This window comes from Lolium rigidum, chromosome 5 (genome assembly GCF_022539505.1).
Source record: "Lolium rigidum isolate FL_2022 chromosome 5, APGP_CSIRO_Lrig_0.1, whole genome shotgun sequence".
Lineage (NCBI taxonomy): Eukaryota > Viridiplantae > Streptophyta > Magnoliopsida > Poales > Poaceae > Lolium > Lolium rigidum.
In genome coordinates, this window is record NC_061512.1 from 233,502,427 (window position 1) to 233,528,385 (window position 25,959).

At 45.3% G+C, this 25,959-nt stretch overlaps 2 protein-coding genes and 1 pseudogene across 2 annotated transcripts; 1 reads left to right on the top strand and 2 right to left on the bottom strand.

Annotated features, from left to right (window-relative positions):
* Positions 1–7,374: 7,374 nt before the first annotated feature.
* On the top strand, positions 7,375–9,590 carry LOC124653410 (NAC domain-containing protein 92-like). Its single transcript, XM_047192474.1, has 3 exons — positions 7,375–7,729; positions 8,607–8,887; positions 8,970–9,590. Exons 1-3 carry the CDS (start codon positions 7,513–7,515, stop codon positions 9,522–9,524), a joined length of 1,053 nt encoding a protein of 350 aa, XP_047048430.1. The 5' UTR covers positions 7,375–7,512; the 3' UTR covers positions 9,525–9,590.
* Positions 9,591–13,714: 4,124 nt separating this feature from the next.
* On the bottom strand, positions 13,715–19,909 carry LOC124657245 (annotated as a pseudogene).
* Positions 19,910–20,422: 513 nt separating this feature from the next.
* On the bottom strand, positions 20,423–23,707 carry LOC124657246. Its single transcript, XM_047195828.1, has 6 exons — positions 23,524–23,707; positions 22,778–22,908; positions 22,642–22,683; positions 22,283–22,447; positions 22,021–22,176; positions 20,423–20,872 (listed from the first exon to the last, which is right to left on the bottom strand). Exons 1-6 carry the CDS (start codon positions 23,705–23,707, stop codon positions 20,822–20,824), a joined length of 729 nt encoding a protein of 242 aa, XP_047051784.1. The 3' UTR covers positions 20,423–20,821.
* Between the last annotated feature and the right edge of the window lie 2,252 nt (positions 23,708–25,959).

Here is a 25,959-nt window from a genome sequence, read left to right on the forward strand (position 1 = left end):
AGGTCCGCTATTAGTTATTGATCGGAGAGGAGTCTCGATCATGTGCGTATTTCTCGAACCGCGAGGTGACACTTAGGTTTGATGTCGTTATAAGTAGATATGGAATATGTAATGGAGTTCGAATGTTGTTCGGGTCTCGGATGGGGGATCCCGGGCGTCACGAGTTCCGGAATGGTCGGAGAATAAGATTCATATATGGGAAGTCCTATTCCAAGTTTGGAAATGATCCGGTGCATTTATGGAAGGCGCTAGAATATTCTAGAACCTTCCGGAAGAAATCACTATGGAAGGTGGAGTCCCGGATGGACTCCACCAACGCTAACCAGCCAACCAAGAGGGAAGGTGGATTGCATGGTGGACTCCGCCACCTTTGCAGGCCAAGGGAGAAGGAAAGGGAGCAATCCCACTTCCACTAGGTTTCACCCATAAGGCATTTTTTGGAGTTGGACTTCAATATGGTTTTGGGTAACCCTAGGAGGTTCCACCTATATAAAGAGAGGGAGAGGGGAGGGGGCCGGCCACACCAAGAGCAGCACCACCCAAGGGCACCCAAGGCCGGCGCCCCAAGTGCCCCCTGCTCCCCAAACCCCTGGCCTCCCCTCTGCCCTATTCTCCCGCGGTGCTTACGGCGAGCGCTGCGGGGAGGTCTCACCACCACCGCCACCCACGCCGTCGTCTTGGCGGGATTCCGAGGATGATCCCTCTCCACTTGTATCATGTGAGCAATACTTAGTTGGTATATTCTAGAGTACGTAGAAAAGTTACAATTAGCAAACATTATGTTTATTTATCATCATACTCTAAATGGATATACTTTGACAGTCATCGGATGTGTGGTCCGGCCAGTTGGAGGCCGGCCATTTTTTTAATCTCATCAAAGCGGACTATTATTTGAGTATGTGGCACCGTTTTCAACTTTCATCAAAGAAGGACAGAGTTCTTGGTGAGTTCGTTAATCTCAAAGCTTCGCGACCCAGTCATAGATACGTACATTAAGGTATGGCCTCTCAGAGCTCCACCGCATGGGCACCGTAGAGCCACTATGTTCTTCCAATCAGCAACCACCACGTCGCAGTTTGATAAAAGAAATTACGTGTTTTTTATGTTCATCTCTTTTTATTTTTTGACGATAACTTTTTGAGATAACTTGAGGTTGTAACTTTCCGCCGGCATTTACCCCACCGTACCTCCTCGAATGTGAGTAATTCTCCGATAATATTTTTTACCGTATTTTTCTAATGTTTCTCTAATTTTATTATTCAAATGTATGGTACCTTTTCGGGATAACTTTTCGTTGGCAGTTATCCCACGGTATCTCATCAACGGTGAGTAATTCTTTGATCGTATTTTTATAAGTCTCTCTGATGGTGCTGGCACTCCAAGTGCAGAGTGTTGTGTAAGCAGAGTATTTTCCCCACAAGGGTGACTCGAGGATTTATATCGAACTCTCAAGGAACTGAGCAAAGAGTATTCTCTTCTCTATTCTTCTAACAATCCTATAAAGTAAAATAAAAACTTTGTGTCCCCAACTTCACCGTGTGGTTGTCAAGCACAAGGTTTCGTGTAAGTAAATAAAACACAAGTAAAAATAAAGCGAGTAAAACTAGATAAAATAAAGTAAATAAGTAAAAAACAGTAAATGGGTTGATTATTTTGGGTGTTTTGGATGCAAATAAGAAGAGTAAATATTTTTGTATTTTCGGATTAAAATAGTGCAGCAAATAGAAAACAAGATAAAAGCAAGATAACGGTGTTTCTTATGATAAAAAGTGGACCGGGGTTCATGGGTTCACTTGACTATTCTCTCTTTTAAGTTGTAGTGGACAAATAGCAATTCATCAATGAGATATGAGGATGATAAATAATAACATGTGAAAGATACGCATTCATATGGGCATCACGCCTAACATAGAGACGATACAACACATCTCTCTTATACTCCACAAGAAAGGGAAAACTCCATGCAATCTTGTATTAAGAATTAACAGAGCATAGCCATAAGTACTTTGACATGATGTTTCAATATCAAATATGCCACCTTGAACAAACAAGATCATCACTTTTGTCACGTGACGAACATAGCACATGCATTCACTTTATCCCTAGTGAGGTAGCAAAAGAAACGGCAAAACCATAATAGATCATGAATTTGTTGTCACTATTCAATCACTAAACCAATGCTACTCCATCTAATACACACATCACCCCACGCACGCTCTTGCATAGATGTTGGATCAGAACAAATACTTAAGAACATGGTACATAATATGCATCTATTAATACATCTTGCACATAATATGATCAGACCTCATAGCATAATATCGTAGAATAAGGATCCACCACATAGTTATTACAAGTATGTCCATAATCATGTAGGGCAGCTCATATGACACTAAGAACTATGAAGAACATGAGAGAAATAGATCAAGCTACTGCCACAAACCCGTAGTCCGGCCAGAGGTGGACTACTCCCCCTTGATCATGGTGATGATGATGAAGGTGTTGGAGAAGGTGGAGATCCCTCCGGCGGTGATTCCGACGGAGTTTCCCCCTCCCATCTTCTGCATGTGCGAGCCTCGTTTTCGTGTTTACGTCTTGCACGGCGCTCTCCTCCCGAGAACTCTTCGGGGTCATATATATAGTGATTTTTAGGTCAAAATACGTCGGTGGGCAAAAGAATCAAGTAAATTGGGCGATCGACGGTCAAAAGAGGTTGGGTGGCACGCCCAACATGTTTGGGCTCACCACCTACCCTCTTTTGGGCCTCAGACCCATCCAGGCATCCTCCAAAGTTTTAGGGTGCTTCTCCCGATAAAAAAATGACGCTCCAAAAATCTCAAATCAATTTGACTTCGTATAAGGCTCTCAAAGTGAAAAATATGCGAAACAGGAAATTCATGTTCTGTAGAGTTATCAACCAAATAAAGGAGATCATTGATAAATCCCCATAAATCAATGTAAAACATGTTATTATCATCATATATGTTGCAAATATGTGAAAATTCAATATGATAAACGACGTTCATGTATGCGTTTTACATGCATCACTCTCTCGTTCTATTTTTTGATGGTAAAATTTTGAGATAACTTTTCGGCTATAACTTTCTATTGGTAGTTATCCCATGGTACCTTCTCAACGGTGAGTAATTCTCCGACAATAATTCTTCAACCGTAATTTAATTTTTTCTTCTTTTTCTAGTCTTTGACAATAATTTTTTGACACACTTTTCCCGTCGTAATTTCACCATGATTACTTCAAAGGTGATTTGTTGGCTTCCTTGATGGTTATTTCTACACACGGATCTTTGACCTCAGCAGTGATTGTTCGATGTTAACCCTTCATCTATTTGTCGGTATTCAATGCAAATTATGAGCGCCAATAGTAATTTTCCTATGGAAATTATTTATTAGTACTTTTTCAACAACGCGTAATTATTCGGTGCTAATTTCTTAGCATTAATTTTCAAAGGTACCAACAATTTTCGATAATACTTTCAAAGATGCATGTGCAGCAATCTGCAGCGGTAGTTTTTTAGCCGTGATTTTCAAATATGCACGGGCAGCAATCTTTAGCAGTAATCGTAACTCTTCGTCTGTAGCCGCATTCTTCTACGATAGCTTCATGGTTCTTCTATGGCAACTGCGATAAATAAAATAATTTACTATTCTTCGCATTTTTATTTAAGAAAATATGATAATACATTATATTTACCGCCTCACGATCACCTTACATGAATACTAGTACCTTCTTTCCTATCAACTTCGACAAAAAAAATAGTATACCATTCATCGCTTCTTTTATTCAAGGAAAAACTTAAATTTTTTATAATTGCCTCAGGATTACCCTACGGGCATGGCATGCTGCAGTGCCAATGCTTCCTAGTACTTGTGCATCTACATTGTAGCTGATATTTCGATAAAAAAATATTTTTTCTTCTCTCAAAAAATACGTATTCATGTGTTTTGAGAAAACTAGAATTTCTGTTTTTGTGTGTTAATTTACGCATTGATTTAGAACTCATCCCTCTTACCCCTAAGTAGCAGCACAGTAAAGGCATATTGTTTGTCATATAGTATTAGCATTGTGAGCATAAAGTCGGTGAGGCAATCGGGAGGCGTCCAGGAAAATCCATCTAGAGTTCCATCTCCTTGTCGGCGACGTTGTCGGTCCACTCCGTCTCCAGTGGCCTTGAGACCTTGGAGGTGTGGCAGACCATGACCTCTCACCGCCGGGAGGGTTTTCTTTCTTCATTAGTCTGTTTTCAGTGTCTTCTACGGAACGGTGAGACAACGGCTATATCCTAAAGTCGGAATAACATCCTCCTCGCCCTATCCTCGCTTTGATGGTGCGTGTAGCATCGCGGAGGGCGTGCAGAATCATGTGCCCGGCAGATCTCGTGGGATCCGACCGGTTTTGTGCTCGTTGATGTGGTTTCAGGCCAGTCTCTTCCGGTCTACGAAGTCATCTTTGGTGACGTTTGCTACTCTGCCACGTTAGTCCTTTGGACCTTAAAACGATGACTTCCCGTTTATTTACTGCAACAAGTTCTACTACCTCCGATTCAAGGAATAAGGCGCCCTCGTTTTACGTGCTTTTTGTTTGACTAAGAATTACTTCAAATATATAAAGATTGTTTGTATGAAATTAACATCATTAGAAAGTTTTTTTCAATACGAATCCAACGATACTAATTACATATAATATAACCATGATTTAGTTGCTCAATTTTTATGGTCAAAGTTCGCATTGGAATACGTGTGCGCCTTATTCCTTGAGACGGAGGTAGTATATGACAAGCTTTGGACGGTAGCGTGCCCTCGACTCGCGTCAGTCAGTAGTCGTTTAGGTTGTCCAAAGACCTACTTTCAATTTTTGTTATTTTCGATGATGATTGTACTGATATTGATGATTATTAATGGATTTACGGAATTTTTGAAAAAACAAATAGCAGCACAGTACTAGTGCTCTGTTCCTAATTATTCTGCCAGTTTGTTGGGGTTAGAGGAGACCCAGACCCTGCGGCCCGGCCTCGCTACCGGTGATTCTCCCCGTCCCTGCTCCGGGTCAAGGGGGCCGGTGGGCCCATCCCGCGTGCCAGTATCTTAGAGCCTGGACCCACCCGCACGTATCCTGTTGCAGACTCATTGCCTCGTGGTGTGTTGAGAGCAGAAAGGCAAGCTGCTTTTCAGTGATACGAAATGTTCTCCGGTACCGCGTCGGTGTTCATCACCTGCCCAGCATTAGCTTTCTTTTGTTTTTCCATCTCTTTTCTCCGCGCGATTGACACCGCCATAGAAACATTCGATCTTTGTTTGTCCAGAATTGGTCGAAGCTTTCTTTCTTACATCTGATTGAGAATGTAGGAAAAACTTAATATCGTAGATGTACGTACTTTATTACCAAGTCAGGGAGACCTACACAGCTGATCGATCATGAACATGCATGCATGGGTACATGTAGGGATACAAAGGTGGCACCCTATCCGATTTGCTTCGTAGTCAAAATCAGGTAAGGTGTTTGTATTTTTGCATGAGGTCCAGCAAAGAGAGGTGGCGATGGTAAAATTAATTTAGGGTTTTATTTCCCTCGTCGGTGATGTCACCGGTCTGCTTCGTCTCTGGTGTCCTTAGGGTATTGGAGGAGTGGCGGACAACCGCCCCTCGCCGGCGGGAGGGTTCTCGTGTTTTGTTTAGGTTTTTCAGTGTCTTTTTCACGATGGTGAGGCAGCGGCTACATCTTAAAGTCAAAATAAGGTGCATCTAGCGCCGACGGAGGGCGGTGGAGTCGTGTGTCCGGTGAATCTCCTGGGATCCGTTCCTTTTTCGTGTTCGTTGGTGTGGTTTCACACATAGCTGCGATGTTTTCGGTACGACGCGAACGAGGGACGGGAACGGGGAATGCGAGTCGGAGGCTTGAAAAATAGGGGACACTAGGGGTACAAATCTCTCGGTCGATTTTTCTACATGGGGGATGTGATCCAATCAGTTTCGGTACAATGAATCCGGTACGGTACTGTGGGTCGAGGAACGCGAACCCAATAGTTCCAGCCTGAGCAAGACCAAAGAGAGATCTACAAAGATCAAGATCAAAGGGAGAAACAGACTCGAAATTAAATGAAATCTTTGCGTCCTTGAAGTGTTTACCTAGCACCCCATAGCTTGTGCTTCGAGTTCGACTCCTTCTGGCACCATCTGGCCACTGCGATGGGTGTACTTATAGAGGGGAGAAATCCATGGGAAAATAGACCATCATCTCCTCTCTGATGGAAGGATCCATTGATTAGCATGTTGTGTGCTTTGGAGTTAATGGACGTTGCAGAACGAGGACTCATGGGGAGCGATAGTGGAGGGGAAAAGAAACGGCAGCGGCGATCGTTGTGTACCAGGTCGGGGTAATTATTTGTTGGGTCGAACCGAGGCTGTGGGGTCGGTGAACTTGGGTCGAGTACAGACAGTCGGGGATGTGTTTCGGCACTGAATCATATCGAATCGAACCTCGTTCCCGAATCCAATTACCGGATGATGAATCGGGATCGTGGGACGGACTACCATTCCCCGTTTCCGACTGCTATGGTTTCACGCCAGTCTCTTTCGATATAATGTCGGCATTATTGGCGATGGTTGTTTCTCTAGTGTAATGGTTCTTTGGGGCATTAGCACGACGAATTTTCGTATGTCTACTACCACAAGTTCTACTACGACAAACTTTGTCCAGATCCGGTGATGGAGGAGCACGAACGGTGACGCCTTCAGCTCTTGCTAGTGTATGTAGTCGTTGCCAGGTGGTCCAACACCTCTTTGTAATTTTATTACTTTTTAAAGCTCTTTGTACTACTATTGATGATTATTAATAGGCAAGTAAAATTTCGTAGAAAAAAAGGTAGTGTTTTTTAATCTACTTTAAACTAGATAACTAGATAATGCTTTCCAAACCTAAGTACAGGTCACACATGACGCATGCAACTACAAAGCCTGTATACAGTTAAGCAGTGCATAGCGCCGCACGAGCAGTGGCGTGCATATGCATATGCTTGCATGAGACATCTACAGGCTGCTAGCTCGCGCGCTATTAGGTACCCAGGGTCCGGCCGGGCAGCAGAACAGTTCTAGCTAGCACACACTGGCATGCAGCAGCGAGATATATATTCATGCAGCACCATATATCCATGCCACTGTCGCGGCGACGACCCGGGCGCTGCTGGCGCGTCAGCCAGGGGCGACTCCGCGAGCCAGCAACGTGCAAAACATCCTAATCCCAGCCTAGGCTTCTCACTCACGATCCCTGGTTGGTACGAGCTCAGCGTCACCACCACATTTCCTGTCCCCTTTATATCCTTGCCCTCTACACGGGCAAACACCCGTATTTCTAACCCACCACTTTGACATACGCTAGCTCGAGCTGAGAGCTGCCGTGCGTGATCGTCTACCGATCTTCTCCGGTTCTCTCCTCGTCGGCGTTAGGGTTTTATACGTGTTAGTTGATCGGTCGCTAGCTAGCTTGGTGATAGTTAGATGGAAGGAGGAGGAGGGGGAGACAAGGGAGGGGCGGCGTCGAAGACGAAGAGCTCCAAGAAGGAGGAGGAGAGCCTGCCGCCGGGGTTCAGGTTCCACCCCACGGACGAGGAGCTCATCACCTACTACCTCCGCGGCAAGATCGCCGACGGCAGCTTCACCGCCAGGGCCATCACCGAGGTTGACCTCAACAAGTGCGAGCCATGGGATCTACCCGGTAAATACTTAATCAAATACTACGTCAGTGCATGCGTGCATGTCTGCACGACCAGTTCCGTTTTCGTGAATTCTGAGCTATATATTTCTCCTACCATGTGTGCATCTGTGGGTAACTTCTGCACCGTGCGTACGTGTAATTTATTTTGTTCTGAAGAAGGATTATTTTTACTCTTGAAGAAGATAACTAAGTCTGTGCATCATCATATAGCATGTCATAGTTTGACTAGCTATGTGCACATCATATAGAAAATTAACTTCGTTTTCCAAATATGTCCCGTTTGAAGCAAACGGAAAAGAGAGCTATATATATGTATAAGACTTTGGAGAATTGGAACAAGATTCATGTGGTGTTGTTTGGAACAAAGGAATTGCCCGTCAGGACTTATTTAAAATTCTTATGACTTTTGTATCAGAATAAATTAACATGAAATATTGACACGGTCACAGCATGTATTCTTCTCCTTGTAACTAAGCTTTAATTCATGTGTGTGTGTTTTCTTTTTGACATTTTTTAAGTTTTCTTGTTCTTGCTTTCTCCAATTCATGTGCTTTAAACGAGGCCATGTGTTTGCATGAGGGGTATTCCCTTAGGCCTCAGCCGTTTGAAACAAGTAAAAAACGTGTGGATTCTGGAGGATTAGGTTCCTATTAAAACAAATTATAGTGCCGTTTGGAACAAAGAAATAACCCTCTAGGGTTGGTATTTATCTTACGTAAAACTGTTTTCAAGCCTAACTTGTTAATTCACATGGAATTCTTTGGTTGCTGTTCAGCCCTTTGCTTAATTACTACCTAAGTATTTCATGATATATTTTTTGAGTTGAACGTAACTTCAAATGTATAACAGTACAATCCTCTATCAATTAAATTTTCAGAGAAGGCGAAGATGGGAGAAAAAGAGTGGTATTTCTTCAGTCTTAGAGACCGCAAGTACCCGACCGGTGTGCGCACGAACCGTGCAACTAATGCTGGTTACTGGAAGACAACAGGGAAAGATAAGGAAATTTTCACTGGACAGCCACCGGCTACACAAGAGCTAGTAGGAATGAAGAAAACACTAGTCTTCTACAAGGGAAGAGCTCCAAGAGGTGAAAAATCCAACTGGGTCATGCATGAGTATCGACTCCACTTGAAGTCGACTTCTAAATCAAACAAGGTATTCCTTATTTTTACGATTTGTACCGGAGAAAAATCTTTTCACATTGTGCAATGCTAATATATATGTGACACTATGGCAGGATGAGTGGGTTGTATGCCGCATCTTCGCCAAGAGTCCCGGTGTCAAGAAATACCCTTCAAACAACACGCACTCTCGGTCCCACCACCCATACTCACTTGACATGGTCCCACAATTCCTTCCTACTCTACTGCAACATGACCTATTCACCCGTGGGCATCACCCTTACATGAGCCCTGCTGACTTAGTGGAGCTCTCTCGCTTTGCTAGGGGTACGCCGGGGTTGCACCCACACATCCAACCACACCCCGGGTACATGAACCCCGCGGCACCATTCACACTATCCAACCTCAACCTCAACCTTGGAGCCCCATCGCCGGCCACGCCAATGCCGCCACAACATGTTCTCCATGCCATGTCGATGCCGATGAACCAGCAAATAGGTGTTAGTAACCAGGCGGCGACGATGGAGCATATGGTTAGCAATGGTGTTATCCCACTGAATGGAGGGGATGGAGGTTTTGGCCCAGATGCAGCTACAGGAGGCGCCGGGATTAGGTACCAGAATTTGGACGTAGATCAGATGGTGGAGAGGTACTGGCCTGGTAGTTACTGAACATGTAGGGTGTAACACGCTTTGGGGGGTGCCAAAGAATTGTTGTAGTATACGTAGAGCAGGTGATATCGGTGATCTTGATCTAGTCCGTCGTTGTATCATCCATCATTAGCTAATTATAAAGTTATCTCTGCCGTCCGTTTTTGTAACCTTCAGATTAGTTATAATTGTGATCTTCCTTGTAGAAATCAGATGATTGTTTTGCTTCAACTAATTGCATGTACACCTAAGAGCTTCCTAAGCTGATAAATAGTACTCCGTACTCCACATCAATTTTTAATAATTGTATGCATGCCGTATACTCAGATATTCATGTGCTTGGTCTTTTATTTTATCTAATAATGAGTGTTGTGAAAATCCTGATAGTCAAGCAAATTCAGAGGCCGTGAGCAGCAAAATGTGTGCATGACACAGAATTGGCTAGCGGTAAAAAAACAGGGGCTAGGATTTCCGTAGCCATGGATACGGATACCAGAAATTACCGGTTCTGAAATGAAATTTGTGTTTCAAACTCTGAAACGTTTAAGCATTCAGCTTCGGTTCTAGAGGAGCATGAACCACAAGTTCAGAAAGAGGACCAGGCGCGGGAAGACATTGGGAAAAAACGTGGGTTTAGGTTGAACTAACACCCGACCTAAATTGAACTAAACGTTTCTGGAGTATCAATAAGGAATTTTCGTATGAGAGGTACTGAAAAATCCAGTTACATGCTGGCAAGCGATCTATGGTAACCAAGTCCATGATCGCAGGTCTGTAGCAAAAAGATGATTCGTCGGGATCAACGCACAAAAGTTCTCAAAGTGTGGGTTGAAGCAATGAGCACAAATTACACAAAGCTCAACACCTGAATAGACCAAAGTACTCCCTCTGATCAAAAATAAATGTGGGAGATTTAGTACAAACTTTATACGAGTACTGAAAATCATCAACACTTATTATGGATCGAAAGGAGTACTACAACAAATGACCAATGAAACGAATACCCACATAAGAGCATGTCTAATGGAACCCCTAAATCTGTATACAACCGTTTTTTTACAGATTTTAGGGTCCAAATGCCATTTAGTGGAACCCCTAAACCCCTAAATCTGTAAAAAAAATTAGAGGTCGAGGCCCCAACCCGTGCTCCGACCTGTACAGGTAAGGGTTGGAGGGGCCAACCCCTAGCACAACCTGTACACGTTCCGCGCGAGCGCGCGAAAATTTTCCCCATCTCCCACCTCCTCCTCCGGGCCGCGCCCTCCCCACCCGCGCCGCCGCCGCCAGCCGCCACCCGCGCGACCCGCGCCGCCCGCGCCCTCCCTCGCCGCCGGCGCGCCGTCGCGGCCTCCTCGAGCTCCCCCGCCCCCACCCGCCACCCCTCGACCTCCCCGCCCCCGCGACCCGCGGCCATGGAGCCCGCCCCGCGTCGGGTGGGGAGGGCGCGGCGTCCGGCGGCTCCGTCGCCGCCACGTCAAGCGCGCCCGCCTCCGCGCCTGCCCCCTCCTCCGCCCGCTCCACCTCGAGCTCCCCGCCCCGCCCCCGCGGCCATCCCGAGCTCGGCGCGGGTGGCAGCCACGATGGCGGCCACCCACGTCGGCGTGAAGCGGAAGCGCGCGGGCAGCACCTCGTCGCTCCCACGCCCGTCGCCGCGCCCGTCGCCGCGCCGTCACCCGCGCCCGTCGCCGCGCCATCACCCGCGCCCGTCGCCGCACCTGGCCCGGCCCCCGTTGCGGCGCCCCGTGGTCGCTCTAAGAAGCCGGCGGGCGGGCCGAAGAACGCCGCGGCCGCGAAGCGCGCGTTGGCTCCACCCACGTCCGGGAAGAAGGTGGTCTCCCGGAAGAAGGCCGCGCCGACGCCTCCAACCGCCGAGCCCGTCGTGCACGACGTGTTTGAGAAAATCCCCGAAGGGACGTTATACATGGATCTTCTCCAAGATGCCGAGGTAGACATTGGGGCTCCTCCTCTCGACCCCTTTGAGTTTGGTGATGACTTGCATGGTGAGGAGGAGGAGGTGGGAGAAGGAGAAGAAGAGGAGGACGAGTTGACCGAGATTGGTGTGGAGGCCTTCGCCGCCGGCGGCCGTCGCAAGGCATCAAACTATACTGAGGCCGAGGATATCATCTTGGTTCGGGCTTGGGCCTCGGTGGGGATGGATGCTTGCACCGGTACCGACCAAACCGGCAAAAGGTATTGGCAACGTATAGAGGATGCCTATTGCAAGATGAAGCCGAAGACCGGTGGGTTCGCTCCTCGTACATTCCGGTCGCTTCAAGGCCGGTGGGAGTTGATGAAGCCCTCATGTGCTCGTTGGAGTGCGGCAATGTCAAATGTGATTGATGCACCCCCTAGTGGTACCGTGGAGAGTGACTACGTGAGTATATATGCATGTTTTTACATCTACTTTGCCATGCACCTACAATGCTATATGTGTGTTTTATTATGCCATTTGTGTCTTTGTAGGAGGACATTGCCGAGAAGAGGTACATGCAAATGGCCGGTTCCAAGGGCAAGCAATTTCCTTGGAAGCATGTTTGGAAGCATCTTAAGGATTTTGATAAGTGGAAGTTGAGGGATCAAGAGACCGCACCCAAAAAGGCGGCAATGGAGAGTATGGATGATAGTGGCGAGGAAGAAAGGAACGCCGACAAGCCCGAGGGAACCAAGAAGGCAAAGCTTAGGAAGAAGATGGAAGGAGATGTGTCAAGCATTAGGGACAAGATGGAGACTATGATGAAGACAAGGGAGACATTGACATTGAAGACATTGGAGACAAAGCTTCTTATCACCGACAAGAAGAAAGAGGTGAAGCTTGCACAAGTTGAAGCAAGGCGTGAAGAAGCCAAGCGTAAGGCCGAAGAAAGGGCTCGCAAGGCCGACTTGGAGGAGAGGATGCTTGCAATGAAAGAAGCAAAGGCATGGAAAGAACTCATGTTGGAAGAGAAGGAGCACATGATGATGTCCAAAAAGGACATGGATGAAGACCAATTGAGGTGGTGGAAGGATTACAAGGAGGACATCGCGGCGAGGAAGAGGATGTTCCGTAGGGCCTCCTCTTCTCTTCGAGGTGACACTACGATGAGTGGTTGTGGTGATGGCGGTGTGGAGGTCTCCACCACCGGCGCCTATGAAGGTGCTTGATGGCGCCATGGTGGAAAGGAGGAGGAGATGGCGCCGTGTTGCATTTTTTGGTGATGGTGCCGATGAGAGGGGGGAGATGATGATTTTGTGATGTAAACTATTAAACCATGCATCTATAATCTTCATTTCCTAGTTTGTTTGGAAGACAATTGTGATGAATTGTGATGATATTTGTGTTCATGTGCAATGATATTGTGATGAGAGTTTGAGGGTTTGAGGGTTGAGGCAAATAGTGGAACCCTCAAACCCTTAAATTATAAGGGTTTGAGGGTTCCACTATTTGCCTCAACCCTCAAAATTTAAGGATTTTTAAGGGTTCCACTAAATGCCTCCTGTTTTTCACACCTCCAACCCCTCCAATTTTGCCAATTCTCGACCCTTATAGCTATAAGGGTTTAAGGGTTCCATTAGACATGCTCTAACCTCGTAATCCCCCAGTCAACAACGTGCTGATACAAAACAGCCACTACACTCCATGGGGTAAAAAATACAGCTCAAGTGTAGCACAGCTCCCAAATGATACAAACAGCAAGGTTCAGGGACGACCCTGGGTGTACTAAATTCGTGTGGGATCCAACAAACTCATCCAGGAAAGCTACATCCTCCTGCTTCCAATATCTGCACGGTACACAGCCAAAATATTATATTATGCCACGCTGAGATGGTCGGCTCTTAGTTCAAAGTTGTATCAGCAATTGGACATTCATGGCGTTCACTACTACTCAGGCAAAATATTACAACTGTTCGAATTAAGAACCTGAACTTCAACGATTTCAAGGAAACCACGCAAATTGTTCCGCTGACCGGAAATGTCTGATACCATCAAAGTCTATATACTCCCTCCATTCCAAATTAGTTGCCGTTGATTTATCTAGATTCGCATGTATTTACACACTAAAATGCATCTAGATACATGTGTGAATCTAGACAAACTTAAGTGAACTAATTTGGAATGGAGGGGGTATATAGCATATGAAGCTGATACTACTGCTACCATAGGAACAAAGCTGTACCTTCTTCAACTACACTGTAGCAGGCCACTATCTAACACAAAGTGTTTGTCCATGGTCCTATTTCTCAGCATGACGGCGCTTGTGTCTCCGATGGCCATGGTTGGCCTTTTCACTTCGTGGGGATTTCTTCTGCTTGCGGGTGCTGCATGAAAATGAAGGGATTGAAATCAAACATCAAGTACATTCAATTCATCTTAAGCCATGTGAAGCAACCAATTAGCTGAAACATCAGGAAAAAAAACTAACCAGAAGATTTCTGTTACAAGTATGTATAAAACATACACTGGCATAAGAAGCCAAGCAGAAGCCTACAAGAGAGATAAGATATTTAGGAAAATTTTACTTAATCAGTAGAAGCACGTGCTATATAAGCCGGTCAAATTCGTGTTTACCAGGTACCACACCAACTCCCCAGTCGCAAATTGTTTTAATAATTCATGTTGGTGCATGTAATCCAGGATAGTTGCTTGAGCCTGAAAAGGAAAATTGCTTCAGTTCAAAGTAAGTAGGAAGGTTAATTAAATTTAGAACTGCCTCATCCAGCCTATTTGATGAAAAAAATGGCAGCAATTTTCTAACTCAGCAACAGTTACGTATGCAAATTAGTAACAACAAATTCTCAACTACACATCTAAATGTGTGTTGGTGATGGCCAAACAGAAAGCAAAGGACCTGCTCTAAGCTACCAAAAAGAAGAGTTTAAGAAGCACACCCACTGTCAGGAGGTCTAGAATGCAAAGGTCAGCTTCGAAGGGCTTTTGCTCCTGCCACCTTCCAAAGCTTGACTTCTGGCATGATCCCATCAACCACAGGTTCAAACTGGCCAGCTATTGAAAACACTGTCATATCTGATATTCCAGATTCGCCAGAGTCAGTGCGATTAGCTATCAGCAAGCTAATGCCCTTGGAATTTGCCCGTGTTCCAGCTGCTGCTGTGAGCAACCATGAGTTCAAAGCATCGGTAGTGGCGGGCGTGATCTCCTGCACTCCAAACTGGGACATCACAGGAAACAAACTAACCTATAGAAGGCGAAGCTCAGACATTGTTCTCCTCCTGATCAAACAGGAGGGCGGCAGGGCGTGGGAGACCACAACGGCAAAGGCATAATAAGTTTGAGGATGAAGAGAGTATGTCAGCCAACCAATTACCTAAGGTGCACAAAGGAACCCTGTGAAAGTTCACATTGTGCCTCAATGCATTGGTACATAAAGGGGTTTAATTACAAGCCTAGACTAGGCCATAATGTCACATACGCGGCCATACGGCAGGGCAAAAACCAAGCCCAGGCTTCAGTATTGATGGCATCCAAGGGCTGTGCAAGATCGGGGTGTGTGCCTTCCAACTAAAAACTGGAGAGGGGGAGAGGTAAATGGAAGGGGGAGGTATCTGCAAGATTCCTAGTAAGTCCAACCTGCTGCATTAAACTATAACTAACTGCGAAGTTATGGGGCTAAAAGTCCATTAGATTAATTGATGATATGCATTCGATTAGGGAGCTGCAAAATGCATCGATGGTAGACTGCCATCTCAGGAGAGGAAACAAAAACAGTGGAAGTTGTGCAAAATGCGGTGCTGTACAAGAATACATGAACAAAGATCACATAAACTACCCTACAGATTCAGCCAAGAATTTCTCAAAACTAAGAGTTAATGATAACTGAAGAATAAAAATGTCTAAACAATCAAGCATTAATATTTAATTGGAACCAAAAATCTGGAATATTTAAGAGAAGGGGAAATATTAAGAGAAAAAATACCTGCTCATGATATAAAGTAGCCGTCTCAAGAAACTTTTAGAGTAAGGCTTCAGGGTGGTTTCAAGTTTCTTGACATGTGGTTTACTGGCCTTAGCAACTTGATCAATGTAGGGTTTGGATAGCTTCTTGGCCTCCTGAAAATATATATTTGAACGACACAGATCAATATGTCAATAGCAGTGTTTGTTATAACAACAAAAAATTGTGAGCAAAGTGTAAGAGACATGCTGTCCCTCAAATTGCTGAACAAGCGGGATCTAATGTACCTGGAAATAGGGATTAGCAAATTGATGTGCCTTCAGAACATGAGGTGAGATGGCATCTCTTGATGCTTGATAAACCTCTACTGATTTTGCTGAGACCATTTGCATATAAGGTTCCGTGTTTGTCTTTGCAATGGCCCACTTCTCTTTAATAACAGGAATCCATTTCTTCAAGAATAAGAACATCATTGTTAGTGAAAATGAATAAAGATGTCAAAAGCTCACAACAATAAAATGCTTCATGATATCCATGTATACAAAGAATTGGCCATAGATGCATACACATATGGCGCATGCTTTACACTATAGATAAATATTATGCTTCTAACAATTTTCCTGAGCTACAACTTCAGGAACAAGTAAGAACAGTACCGTCTTGGCAGTGTGAATGTGGGGCTTGGCCCATTCCTTCACCTGCACTGATTTTTCTGATGCCTGCAGTGATTTAATTGGCAGGTTATGAACAATGAATACGTGATGTGTCTAGCTTGGCATATTTCATATATGTTTTAAGGAGGCACCTTCTGCAGCAAACTGTTGAAAGCGGGTTTCCCATGTTCGTTCCATTGACTTGACATTAACTCCTACATGATAACATGATGAGCATGTTGCAAGAATGTACACTAAGAGGAGGCATAAGTTGTAGGTCCACTCGTACCATTGAGCGAGCTGCATGTGTCGCTAACCAAGGTGGCAACCATGCCCCATGAACCTGCCAGAGAGTAACAATCAGTATGATACTTTTTAGACTGAAAGCTCGAGCAGAGCCCGGCTTCAAATCAATAAAGCCACCAACGGCGGGTACAAGGTGTCCACAACAATCAGTATGATACTCGCCGTAATAATTTCAAGAAAGTACCAGGTGAGGTTAAGCGTATAATTGTCGACAGATGAATTACACCCATGACAGGAATAGTCACCATCATCAGGAATCAGCACCTTTCAATACACTGTCCAACAACAAAGGTGCACGCAAATGCAGGTACTCAACATGCTTGGTTCAGCGATTAAAAGTTAGTATTATTACCATTATGTAAGACTTCATGAAAACTGCACTAGGCTGAGCTGGGCACTAAGTTGATTTGAAATGTGTTGTACAAAACAGCATGCCTGCTACACCAAGATTGCGAAGAAAATAGACAATCCAGTCTAAAATCTATGTCCTGATACCTTATTGATATAATCAAATTCACATCAAGCTGACAACCAATTATAGGACAGTAGGTATGGGATGCAAAATTACCTCTCCGAGCTGCTCAGATTTCGTTGTTGTTTCTAACTGCACCCTCATCAGCTCCTCCTACAAACATGAGAACAATCAATTGAAGAGAATGCATCGCAGAACTGTAACAGAAAAATGTACCACAGAAGTCACATATATCACAAACCTCTGCAACTTTAAGAGCATGTTGGGTCTTCTGGACCCTACGCTTTTGCTCAGCACTTGTCTTTTGCAGCTATTAAGAAAATTTAAAACAGTATAAATATAAGGACAGTATTCACCAAACGAAAAAAGGGCATTCAAGGGATATACCCCTGTTTCCACACAAAACATTATAGGTCAGCAAGAGATGAGCCTTACCCCATTTTTGGTTTAATTAAACAGAGCATGAGGCTCAGCTCTCCCTAAGGTCTAAGATAAAAATAAATAAAAAACACAAGTGATGATATTGATCTACCATGCAACCTATTGTATCAAAATATAGAATTTTGCACCATTGTCTAATTTTTTTCCTCAAATAGTATCATCAAATATGCAAAGTCATGCTGCAGATTTCAGGGCAAAGTTACTGTATAAAATTTCTCCTTAAAAAGACTTATACTGGAGAAATTCCACCTAAAGAATTTTGTGACTTTTCTGTAGTATAGTTACATAATTACACTGTAATTACCATGAGCAAAGTAAATTGCAATTATTTACCAGCCTACCAGCATTCGGAATCACATGCAATACAGAAACCAGCAGCATTAACCATTGTTGACCTACTGTGAAGAAGCATTTATCTCCTTTTTAATCATATAAGAAATCCATGATGTCAGAATTGTGGAAACAACACAATAGGTTGATACCAACATAAAGAACAGAAGTATTACAATGACAACACAACACAACAGACTCACAAAGTATTTCAAAATGCTGAGCAAATGGAACCTTTCCAAGAGTTGATATACCCACATGAACAATAGAAGTTGTGGACTAACAGAGAAGACAGCCACGGTTGCGCACTTACCCTCTCCAGCTTAGCATTCAGCTCTTGCACTTTCTTCTCCGCATCGCTAGCCCTGGCCTCCATAGTTGCCTTTTTGTTGTTTTGTGCAGCAATGTCATTCTTGAGCTTCTCAATCTGGAAGCGGTAGGATCAGAAACCACAGAATTCTAGTGGTTGCACTCATTTCACGATGCTCTGTATGCGGTATTACCCACTACCTGGTTCTCAAGCTCAATAGCCCGGGCCTTGGCCTTGCCTGCCTGCTCCTCTGCAGCTGCAGATCTCTTCGACTGTGTAAAGCAGCAGTGAATGAGCATAATTTCTTCAACAGCTTACGACAAAAAAGGCTAAGAAGTATATTGCCCATGGTAACAGATACCTGGAGGGAAGCTATCTCACTCTGCAGAGTAGCAATGTTCTGCGACATCTCCCCAGCGACAGTTTCCAGCGTTTCGATGCCGCCATCCTTGCTCTTCAACTCCTCGGTCTTCGCCACAATGCTCGCCTCTGCTGGGTGGCAATAGTTTGAGACTTTCAGCAAGGATCAGGTGGCACAAATACATTTTTCTGGCGACTAGAAATTGGCCCGTTGAGATGCCTAGAAGTTGATTCGACTGAAGCGCAGCTTGTCAGGCAAACTTTGACGCAATTTATTTCATTTAGTAACTAAAGTTATTTTGACCTAAGACATGCCCACGGCGAAACTCTTCAAAGTCAAACTAATCGGATCCTTAACAATACAAGCTTCTTCCTGCATTTTAGTTGATGTCCAAACAAGGGGAACTAATTCGACGGTGAGTTCCAGTCCCCTTACAAAATGGCACTGCCCCAGGGGTGGACTGAATGGCATATCTGGCTCTAGTTAAGCAAGGGAAAGCTGTAGGACATTGCAGTCAATTAACAAGAAGAAACGATTCATTAGCCGCCATCATCGCTTCCTGTTCAGTACCAGAGCCATAAGCCGCCGAACCAGTCTGCTCCCTAATCAGCAAGTCCGTCCCCTAGGTCGTAGAATCGCGATAGGACATAGTCCGCCAGATCAAATCAACTCTAATAAAACCCTAGCAAACCCCATCGAACTAGGCAAAACCGAAGGAAGCAGCAGCAGCATAGGGCAGCACAGCAACCGAATCGAGCGGGGCCGTGGAAGAGAGGCGCACGCACCTAGGGCGGAGACCTTCGCCCTGAGCTCGGCCGCGAGCGCCGCCACCTCCTCCTGCGCCCTCGCCTTCGCCGCGATCTCCTCCGGCCCCACGTCCCCCGCCGCCGCCGCCCCGGCGACCGCGAGCAGCACCAGCACCAGCAGCGCCGCCGCCGCGGCGGTGGGGAGCCTCGGGATCCGCATCCCGCAGATCGGGAAACACTCGGCGGCGCCGCCTAGGAAGGAAGGAAGGAGGAGTGCTGGGCTGGTAGCTTCGCTCCGTCCTTGGAGCCAGCGAGCGCGGATGGTTTTTAAGTTGGAGCACGTGGGCGTGGACGCCGGCTGGCGGGGACAGGGTGCGCGGCACGTGTGCCCGTGTCCGTGCTGTGCCGCCTGCATCTGGGCTGGCACACTGCCTGGTGGGCCCCTCGTTCCTGCCTCCTTTACAGCCGGGCTACGTTCGTCGGGCTCGGTCACTGTCTGGTGGGGCCCAGGAACATTCTGGTCACGTCGCCCGGCGGTGAGAAGCAGCAGCTCCACGGTGGCGCGGGGCTGGCATTGGTGCCGGCGACCGGGTCCTATACACCGCTTTTAGCGATGCCAAAGAACGGACCTCACGCAATAAGGCGCCGCCTTGGTGCACCGCCCTTCTCAAATCGCCGCCTCCGCATGTTATCCACACACCCCCCGACCATCCCTCTAATCCCCTCGCACCCGCTTCTTCTCCAGCGCCGACAAGGCCCCACCCACCCCTAAACCCTAAGTTTTCCGCCTCACCTTCGTCGGTGACGACGCCGCCAACCATGCAAACCCCGTTGTCACCAAGGGCAGGCACGCGGGGGTACGTGACGTGAGGCTTCAAGGCCGCAACGGGCGGCATACAGGATTTGCCGACCGGTGACAGTGTTTGTCCGATGGCAAGGCGCTACGATCAGGCCCGGAAGCCCATTTACTATGGTCCAAAAAGAAACTGTCTGCTGGCCCACGAATGGGCTTTTTGCTCTTCTTGGTTCAGTTAGGAACTTATTATGCAAGCTTTCAACATTCTGTGAAGGATGAATTTTTTTTTTGTCATTGTTGAAATAAAAGGGCGACGAATCTTTGTGTGATGACTGCTGCTTTGATTTGCATCAGTCTGTGTGCAAGATAAGTTATCGGATCGCTGTTCTTTGTTTCTATCGCTCGGTTAGTTCCGTCCAAGACGTGTTCTCATGTTCGTCATGGCATCATGGGGATAGATGATTCTTGATCAAGTTTTGCTCACGTGTGTGTGTGTGGTGTGTAGCGCCTATTACCATGTAGTGGCCTAGTGGGTCTTCCCCTGTTGGTGAGATAGACAATTGGGAATTCCTTCAAGATTGATACCACTTTTTAAAGAGAGTTTCCTCTCGGATTTCTATTATAGAAACCACAGTTGTTCACTACAAGAACTGAAAGAAAAGAAAACTAAGTAACAACTAGTTCTATCTAGCAGGGAAGTACTAGTTCTATCTAGCAGGGAAGGGCGCTAAGCTGACGCTACCCAGAGTTAAAAGGACCTCAAAAGAAACAACACCCGGACATGCCCAGGGGACAGGGGATCATTTTCCACCATCGACCAAATGCAGAAACTTACTGCACCACCAGAACAACACCCAAAACAAGAGCTAGCTTTACTATCTAATTCTGTTGCCAAAAGGACTATCTACACTTCAGTTGCCCACATCTATCTAATCCATCACTTCAAGCCATAAACCTGGAAACATCAACTCTCCAACCATGTGGACCTCGGAACACTTCATTTGCCACCTGCTCAAAGAGTTTTTACTCCCTGCACCGGTTCCTCTCCGCTTTCCTGCTCTTTCTGCAAAAGTTACCGAAGCATTTAAGACAACATGAATAAGAACAAAAGGATCTAGTATTCTCTTATTTTCAAATCAAGCTTCACTTCTGAAACTCCAAACTCTCCAGAAAACAGCAACAATGCTAAGGACATCAGCAACTAATATTCCTTTATCAAAACATATGTTGCATAATCTTGGATAACTAAGTTTCAAGTTAAGTACGATGGTTAATTAGATGTATATATAGTTGCCTGACCCTGAAAAGGAAAATCCTTTGATTCTTTGATTATGTGCGGTGAATCTTCCGGCCAGTTTACCATAGTTGCTTATAGCTGCGACAAAAGGTATATAGTTCAAGGAAAGTAGGAAGGTTAATTCAATTTAGTGCCTTCTTGTCCAGCCTATTGGATGACAAAAGAGTGCGACTCAGCAACAATATCTAAGCACGTGCACGATAAGTTTGAGGACTAAGGCAGTATTAGACTCAACCAATTAACTATGGTGCACAAAAGATACACAAAAAGTTTATATTGTTTTTAAGAAAACGCAAGAGCTTTGTGTCTCAATGAATTGATAGAGAAACGGGCATCAGTACCGACTGTGCAAATTGGCATGAGGTGTAGCTAGTGTGTGTTGCTTGATATTTGATCTCACATTTGCTGCCCAACTCTTGTATCTATTTGCTTATCCTCCCAATGAAAAATGTGCAAAGTGCAAACGAGAGAAGGGGTTTAATTACTAGCCTAGACCTTGCCATACTACCACACACACACATAGGGGGTTGCAGCTAAGGCTCCAGTCGAAAATCAAGCCTGAGGTGGGGGTGCCCATCCTCCCAGAGTCACAGTAACTAAAGAGGAGATGCAGGGGGTGCGGTATATGCAAGAATTCCTGCTATGTCAGACCCACTGCATTATACTATAACTAACTGCAAAGAAAAGTGGAGGTTATAGATGAAGTGATCAGCCATGAAGGCATATATAACAAATGTATGAATTAGGATAACCTCAAATCCTACAGATTAAGCCAAGAGTTTAACACCACAAAAGAAACAGGAATAACGGTAACAGCAGCATACAAGTGTCTAAAACAACCAATCAATAATATTTAACTGGAACTGAAAATCTAGAATATTTAACAGAAGTAGAATAATTAAGAGAAGAAATACCTGCTGTTGATATAAATTAGCTGTCCCAAGAAACTTTTCATATGCACTGCCTGCTTTGTCAGTGTAAGGTTTCAGGGTGGTTTTAAGCTTCTCAACATGTGGTTTACTGGCCTTAGCAACTTGATCAATATAAGGTTTGGATAACTTCTTGGCTTCCTGAAAATATATTCAAACAACATAGATCAATGATTAACAGTAGTGTTCAATACTACAGCAACTAAAAAAACCCTATGACCCAGTGTAAAAGGAGGATCTAGTGTACCTGGAAATAGGGATCAGCAAATTCATGTGCCTTCAGAGCATGAGCTGAGATAGCATCCCTTGATGCTTGATAAACCTCTACTGATTTTGCTGGGACCATTTGCACATAAGGTTCCGTGTTTGTCTTTGCTGTAGCCCAATTCTCTTTAATAACAGGAATCCATTTCTTCAAGAGTGAAAACATTATCGTCAATGACAGTGAATAATGACACCAAGAGCTCACAACATTAAGATCTTAATATCCACGAATACCAAGAATTAGCCATGAACACATCCACATATCATGCATGTTTTACATTTTAGATAATCTTTATGCTTCTACAAACTTGTTACAAATCCAGAAACAAATAAGAACAGTACCGTCTTGGCAGTTTCCACGTGGGGCTTGGCCCATTCCTTTGCCTGCAGTGATTTAATAGACAGGTTATAAACAACAAAGAAATAATGCATTCAGCTTGGCATATTTCATTTCAGAAAAGTTTAAGCTAGGAGGTACCTTCTGCAGTAAGCTGTTGACATCAGGTTTCCCATGTTCATTCTGAAGAGTAGCAATGTTCTGTAATATCGCTCCGGTAGCCTTTTCCAGTGTTTCAGTGCACTCCAGGGTAATCGCGACGATGCTCGCCTCTGCTAGGTGACAATAGTTTGACAGTTTCAGAAAGGATCAGGTGGCACAAACGCATTTTTGTGAGAAATACAAATTGATTTGCTGCCACGACTAGAAATTGATTCGGCCTGAACGCAGCTTCTCAGTTCTCAGACAATTTATTTCACTTCCTAACTAAAACTAATTCACCCAAAGACATGCCTATGGCGAACCTCCTCAAAATCAAACTAAACATGTCATTTACCCTAGAAGCCCCGTCCTGTGTTTTAATCGTGGTCCAAGAGAGGGGAACTAGTTGGATGTGAGTTCCAGTCCTCCTCCAAGATGACACTGGCCAGTAGGATGAATCATATCTGATTATGTGGCTCTAATTAAGCAAGGGAACACTGCTGGACTATTAGGAGCATCTCGAAGGCTTTTGACCAACAATGCCACTAATCATGAACTTTGTAAGGCACAGAACAATCTGCTCCCTAATCACCCAATCCGTTCCCTAGCTCACAAAATCGCGGAAGGACCTAGTCTATCAGTTGAAATCTCCAAAACATAAAACCCTAGTAAACCCCACCAAACGAAAGCAGTAGCAGCATGCACCAACCACGGCCCAAACGGAATCGAGCAATGTAAGCACGCACCTAGGGCGGCGACCTTGGCCCTGAGCTTCCCGAGCTCGGTCGCGAGCACCGCCTCCTCCTCATTGGCCCTCGCCTTCCCCGCGATCTCCTCCGGCCCCACATCCCCCGCAACCGCCGCCGCCCCAGCTACGACGAGCAGCAGCACTAGCAGCGCCGCCGCCGCGGCCAGCCTATGGATCCGCATCCCGCAGATCGGAAAATACTCGGATTCGCCTAGGAAGGAAGGAGGAGTTCTAGGATTGTAGCTTGGCTTCGCTCCTCGGAGCCAACCCAGAACGTCTTTTAAGAGGGAGCACTGCCCGGTGGGGCCGGAGAGATCAAGGTGGGTTTGGCCTGTGCGTCCAAGATTGCTCTACCCAAAAAAAAAAAATCGAGAATACAGCTCTACCTAAATTTTGGTACTAGCTAATGTTTTGGTAAAGCTATTGTTTCTTACTCACAAATTAAATAATATTGGTTAAAAATAAATTAGAGTTGGTAGTAGAGCATTGATAAGGGTATCTCCAACACGGCTGACCAAATAGGATACCTTTTGTGTTTTATTTGGTCCATTTAGGTGGTCTCCCGGATGTGTGAGAAGAGGTCAAAGTTCGTCTGCCCGTTTGAGTCGCATGATCCATCCAACACAGACACTTATTTGGACCTGCTTAAATGGTTTCCTTTGGCAAGCTAACTATTTAATAAAATAGGGACACAAATAATTTCTATAAATAGAAAAATTACACATAAAAATTCAAAATCTATTACAAAAACAAATCATCCAATAATTAAATAACATAGTATGTGAATTACATGAAATGTCGAATGATACAAAGTGATCTATGGGTTTTGTTCATTGTTCTTGGCATTGTTTTCAACATGTGCTCAATCAAATCAGTTTGGAACCGATTGTGAACTGTTTCATGATGCATATGGAGGATATCCCGGAACGTTACCGGACTACTACCCGAGGTTGAACCAACTCCCTTTGGCCTTCACAATTATTGTTAAATAGGGAATCATCCCGCTTTTGCTCGAAGCAATCATCTTGTGCATGATCACACAAGCGATCATCATCTCCTACATAGTTTGGATACTCCATGTTTGAGCGGGATGCCGAACAATAGCCCAACAAGTTTGGAGGACAACAAACGCATGTTCGACATCTTTCCTGGTCACTTCTTGCTCTTTAGCAAATCTTGATTGTTTCCCGCCGTTGGGATGTCGGATTGTTTTCAGGAGCGTAGCCTAATATGGATAGATGCCATAGATACTGCCCCTCGTAGTACCGGTGGCCATTGATATCAAAATGGACATCAGGGGACTCGCCATGTGCAAGCCTATTAAATACCGGAGAGCGTTTTAACACGTTGATATCATTAGGGAGCCAGCCATCCCAAAAAAAATGAGTGTCAAATCCATAAGTCATGTGAAGTGACGGCTTCAAATATGACCGTGCATTCCTCAAAATGTCCCTTGTACTGTTCATGCGAACCAAATGGGTAGTTCTTCCACTGCCATTGCATGTAGTTGATGTTGCAAAAAATCACAGTGAACCCTGAAAACGTTGAGTGACAACATGCGGGCTGTGTCTGATGCAGTTGGTTGTCTCAAATATTCTCCACCGACTACAGCAACCACTGCTCTACATGACATGTACATTGATTTCACATACTCATCTACCAGATCACCGACAATGCCATTGATATGTCTCCGACGTATCGATAATTTCTTATGTTCCATGCCACATTATTGATGATATCTACATGTTTTATGCATACTTTATGTCATATTTATGCGTTTTCCGGAACTAACCTATTGACGAGATGCCGAAGGGCCGGTTCTTGTTTTACGCTGTTTTTGGTTCCGGAAATCCTAGTAAGGAAATATTCTCGGAATCGGACGAAATCAACGCCCGGCATCCTATTTTTCCACGAAGCTTCCGGAACACCAGAGTCGCCGAGGAGGGCCACTCGGGCCCTCCGGACGACAGGCCGGCGCGGCCCTAGGGGGCGCGCCCCTAGTGTGTCACCGCCTCGTCGCCTCCCAGACTCCGCCTCTTCGCCTATATAAAGGTCCCCGACCTAAAAACGACGACACGTTCGACGAAACCGAGAGAAAAACCTTCCGGAGCCGCCGCCATCGCGAAGCCAAGATGCGGGGGACAGGAGTCTCCGTTCCGGCACGCCGCCGGGACGGGGAAGTGCCCGGAAGGCTCCTCCATCGACACCACCGCCATCTTCATCAACGGCTGTTGTCTCCCATGAGGAGGAGTAGTTCTCCATCGAGGCTCGGGGCTATACCGGTAGCTATGTGGTTAATCTCTCTCCTATGTGCTTCAATACAATAATCTCATGAGCTGCCTTACATGATTGAGATTCATATGATGATGCTTGTAATCTAGATGTCATTGTGCTAGTCAAGTGGATTTTACTTATGTGATCTCCGGAGACTCCT

Excerpts from the sequence above, each read along its gene's own strand:
- LOC124653410 (XM_047192474.1), top strand. The coding sequence starts at position 7,513 with ATGGAAGGAGGAGGAGGGGGAGACAAGGGAGGGGCGGCGTCGAAGACG. Across the intron at positions 7,730-8,606 it reads CGAGCCATGGGATCTACCCG|AGAAGGCGAAGATGGGAGAA; the intron begins GTAAATACTTAA and ends TTAAATTTTCAG. Across the intron at positions 8,888-8,969 it reads CGACTTCTAAATCAAACAAG|GATGAGTGGGTTGTATGCCG; the intron begins GTATTCCTTATT and ends ACACTATGGCAG.
- LOC124657246 (XM_047195828.1), bottom strand. The coding sequence starts at position 23,707 with ATGCGGATCCATAGGCTGGCCGCGGCGGCGGCGCTGCTAGTGCTGCTG. Across the intron at positions 22,684-22,777 it reads TCAACAGCTTACTGCAGAAG|GCAAAGGAATGGGCCAAGCC; the intron begins GTACCTCCTAGC and ends AAATCACTGCAG. Across the intron at positions 22,448-22,641 it reads ACGTGGAAACTGCCAAGACG|AAATGGATTCCTGTTATTAA; the intron begins GTACTGTTCTTA and ends TCACTCTTGAAG.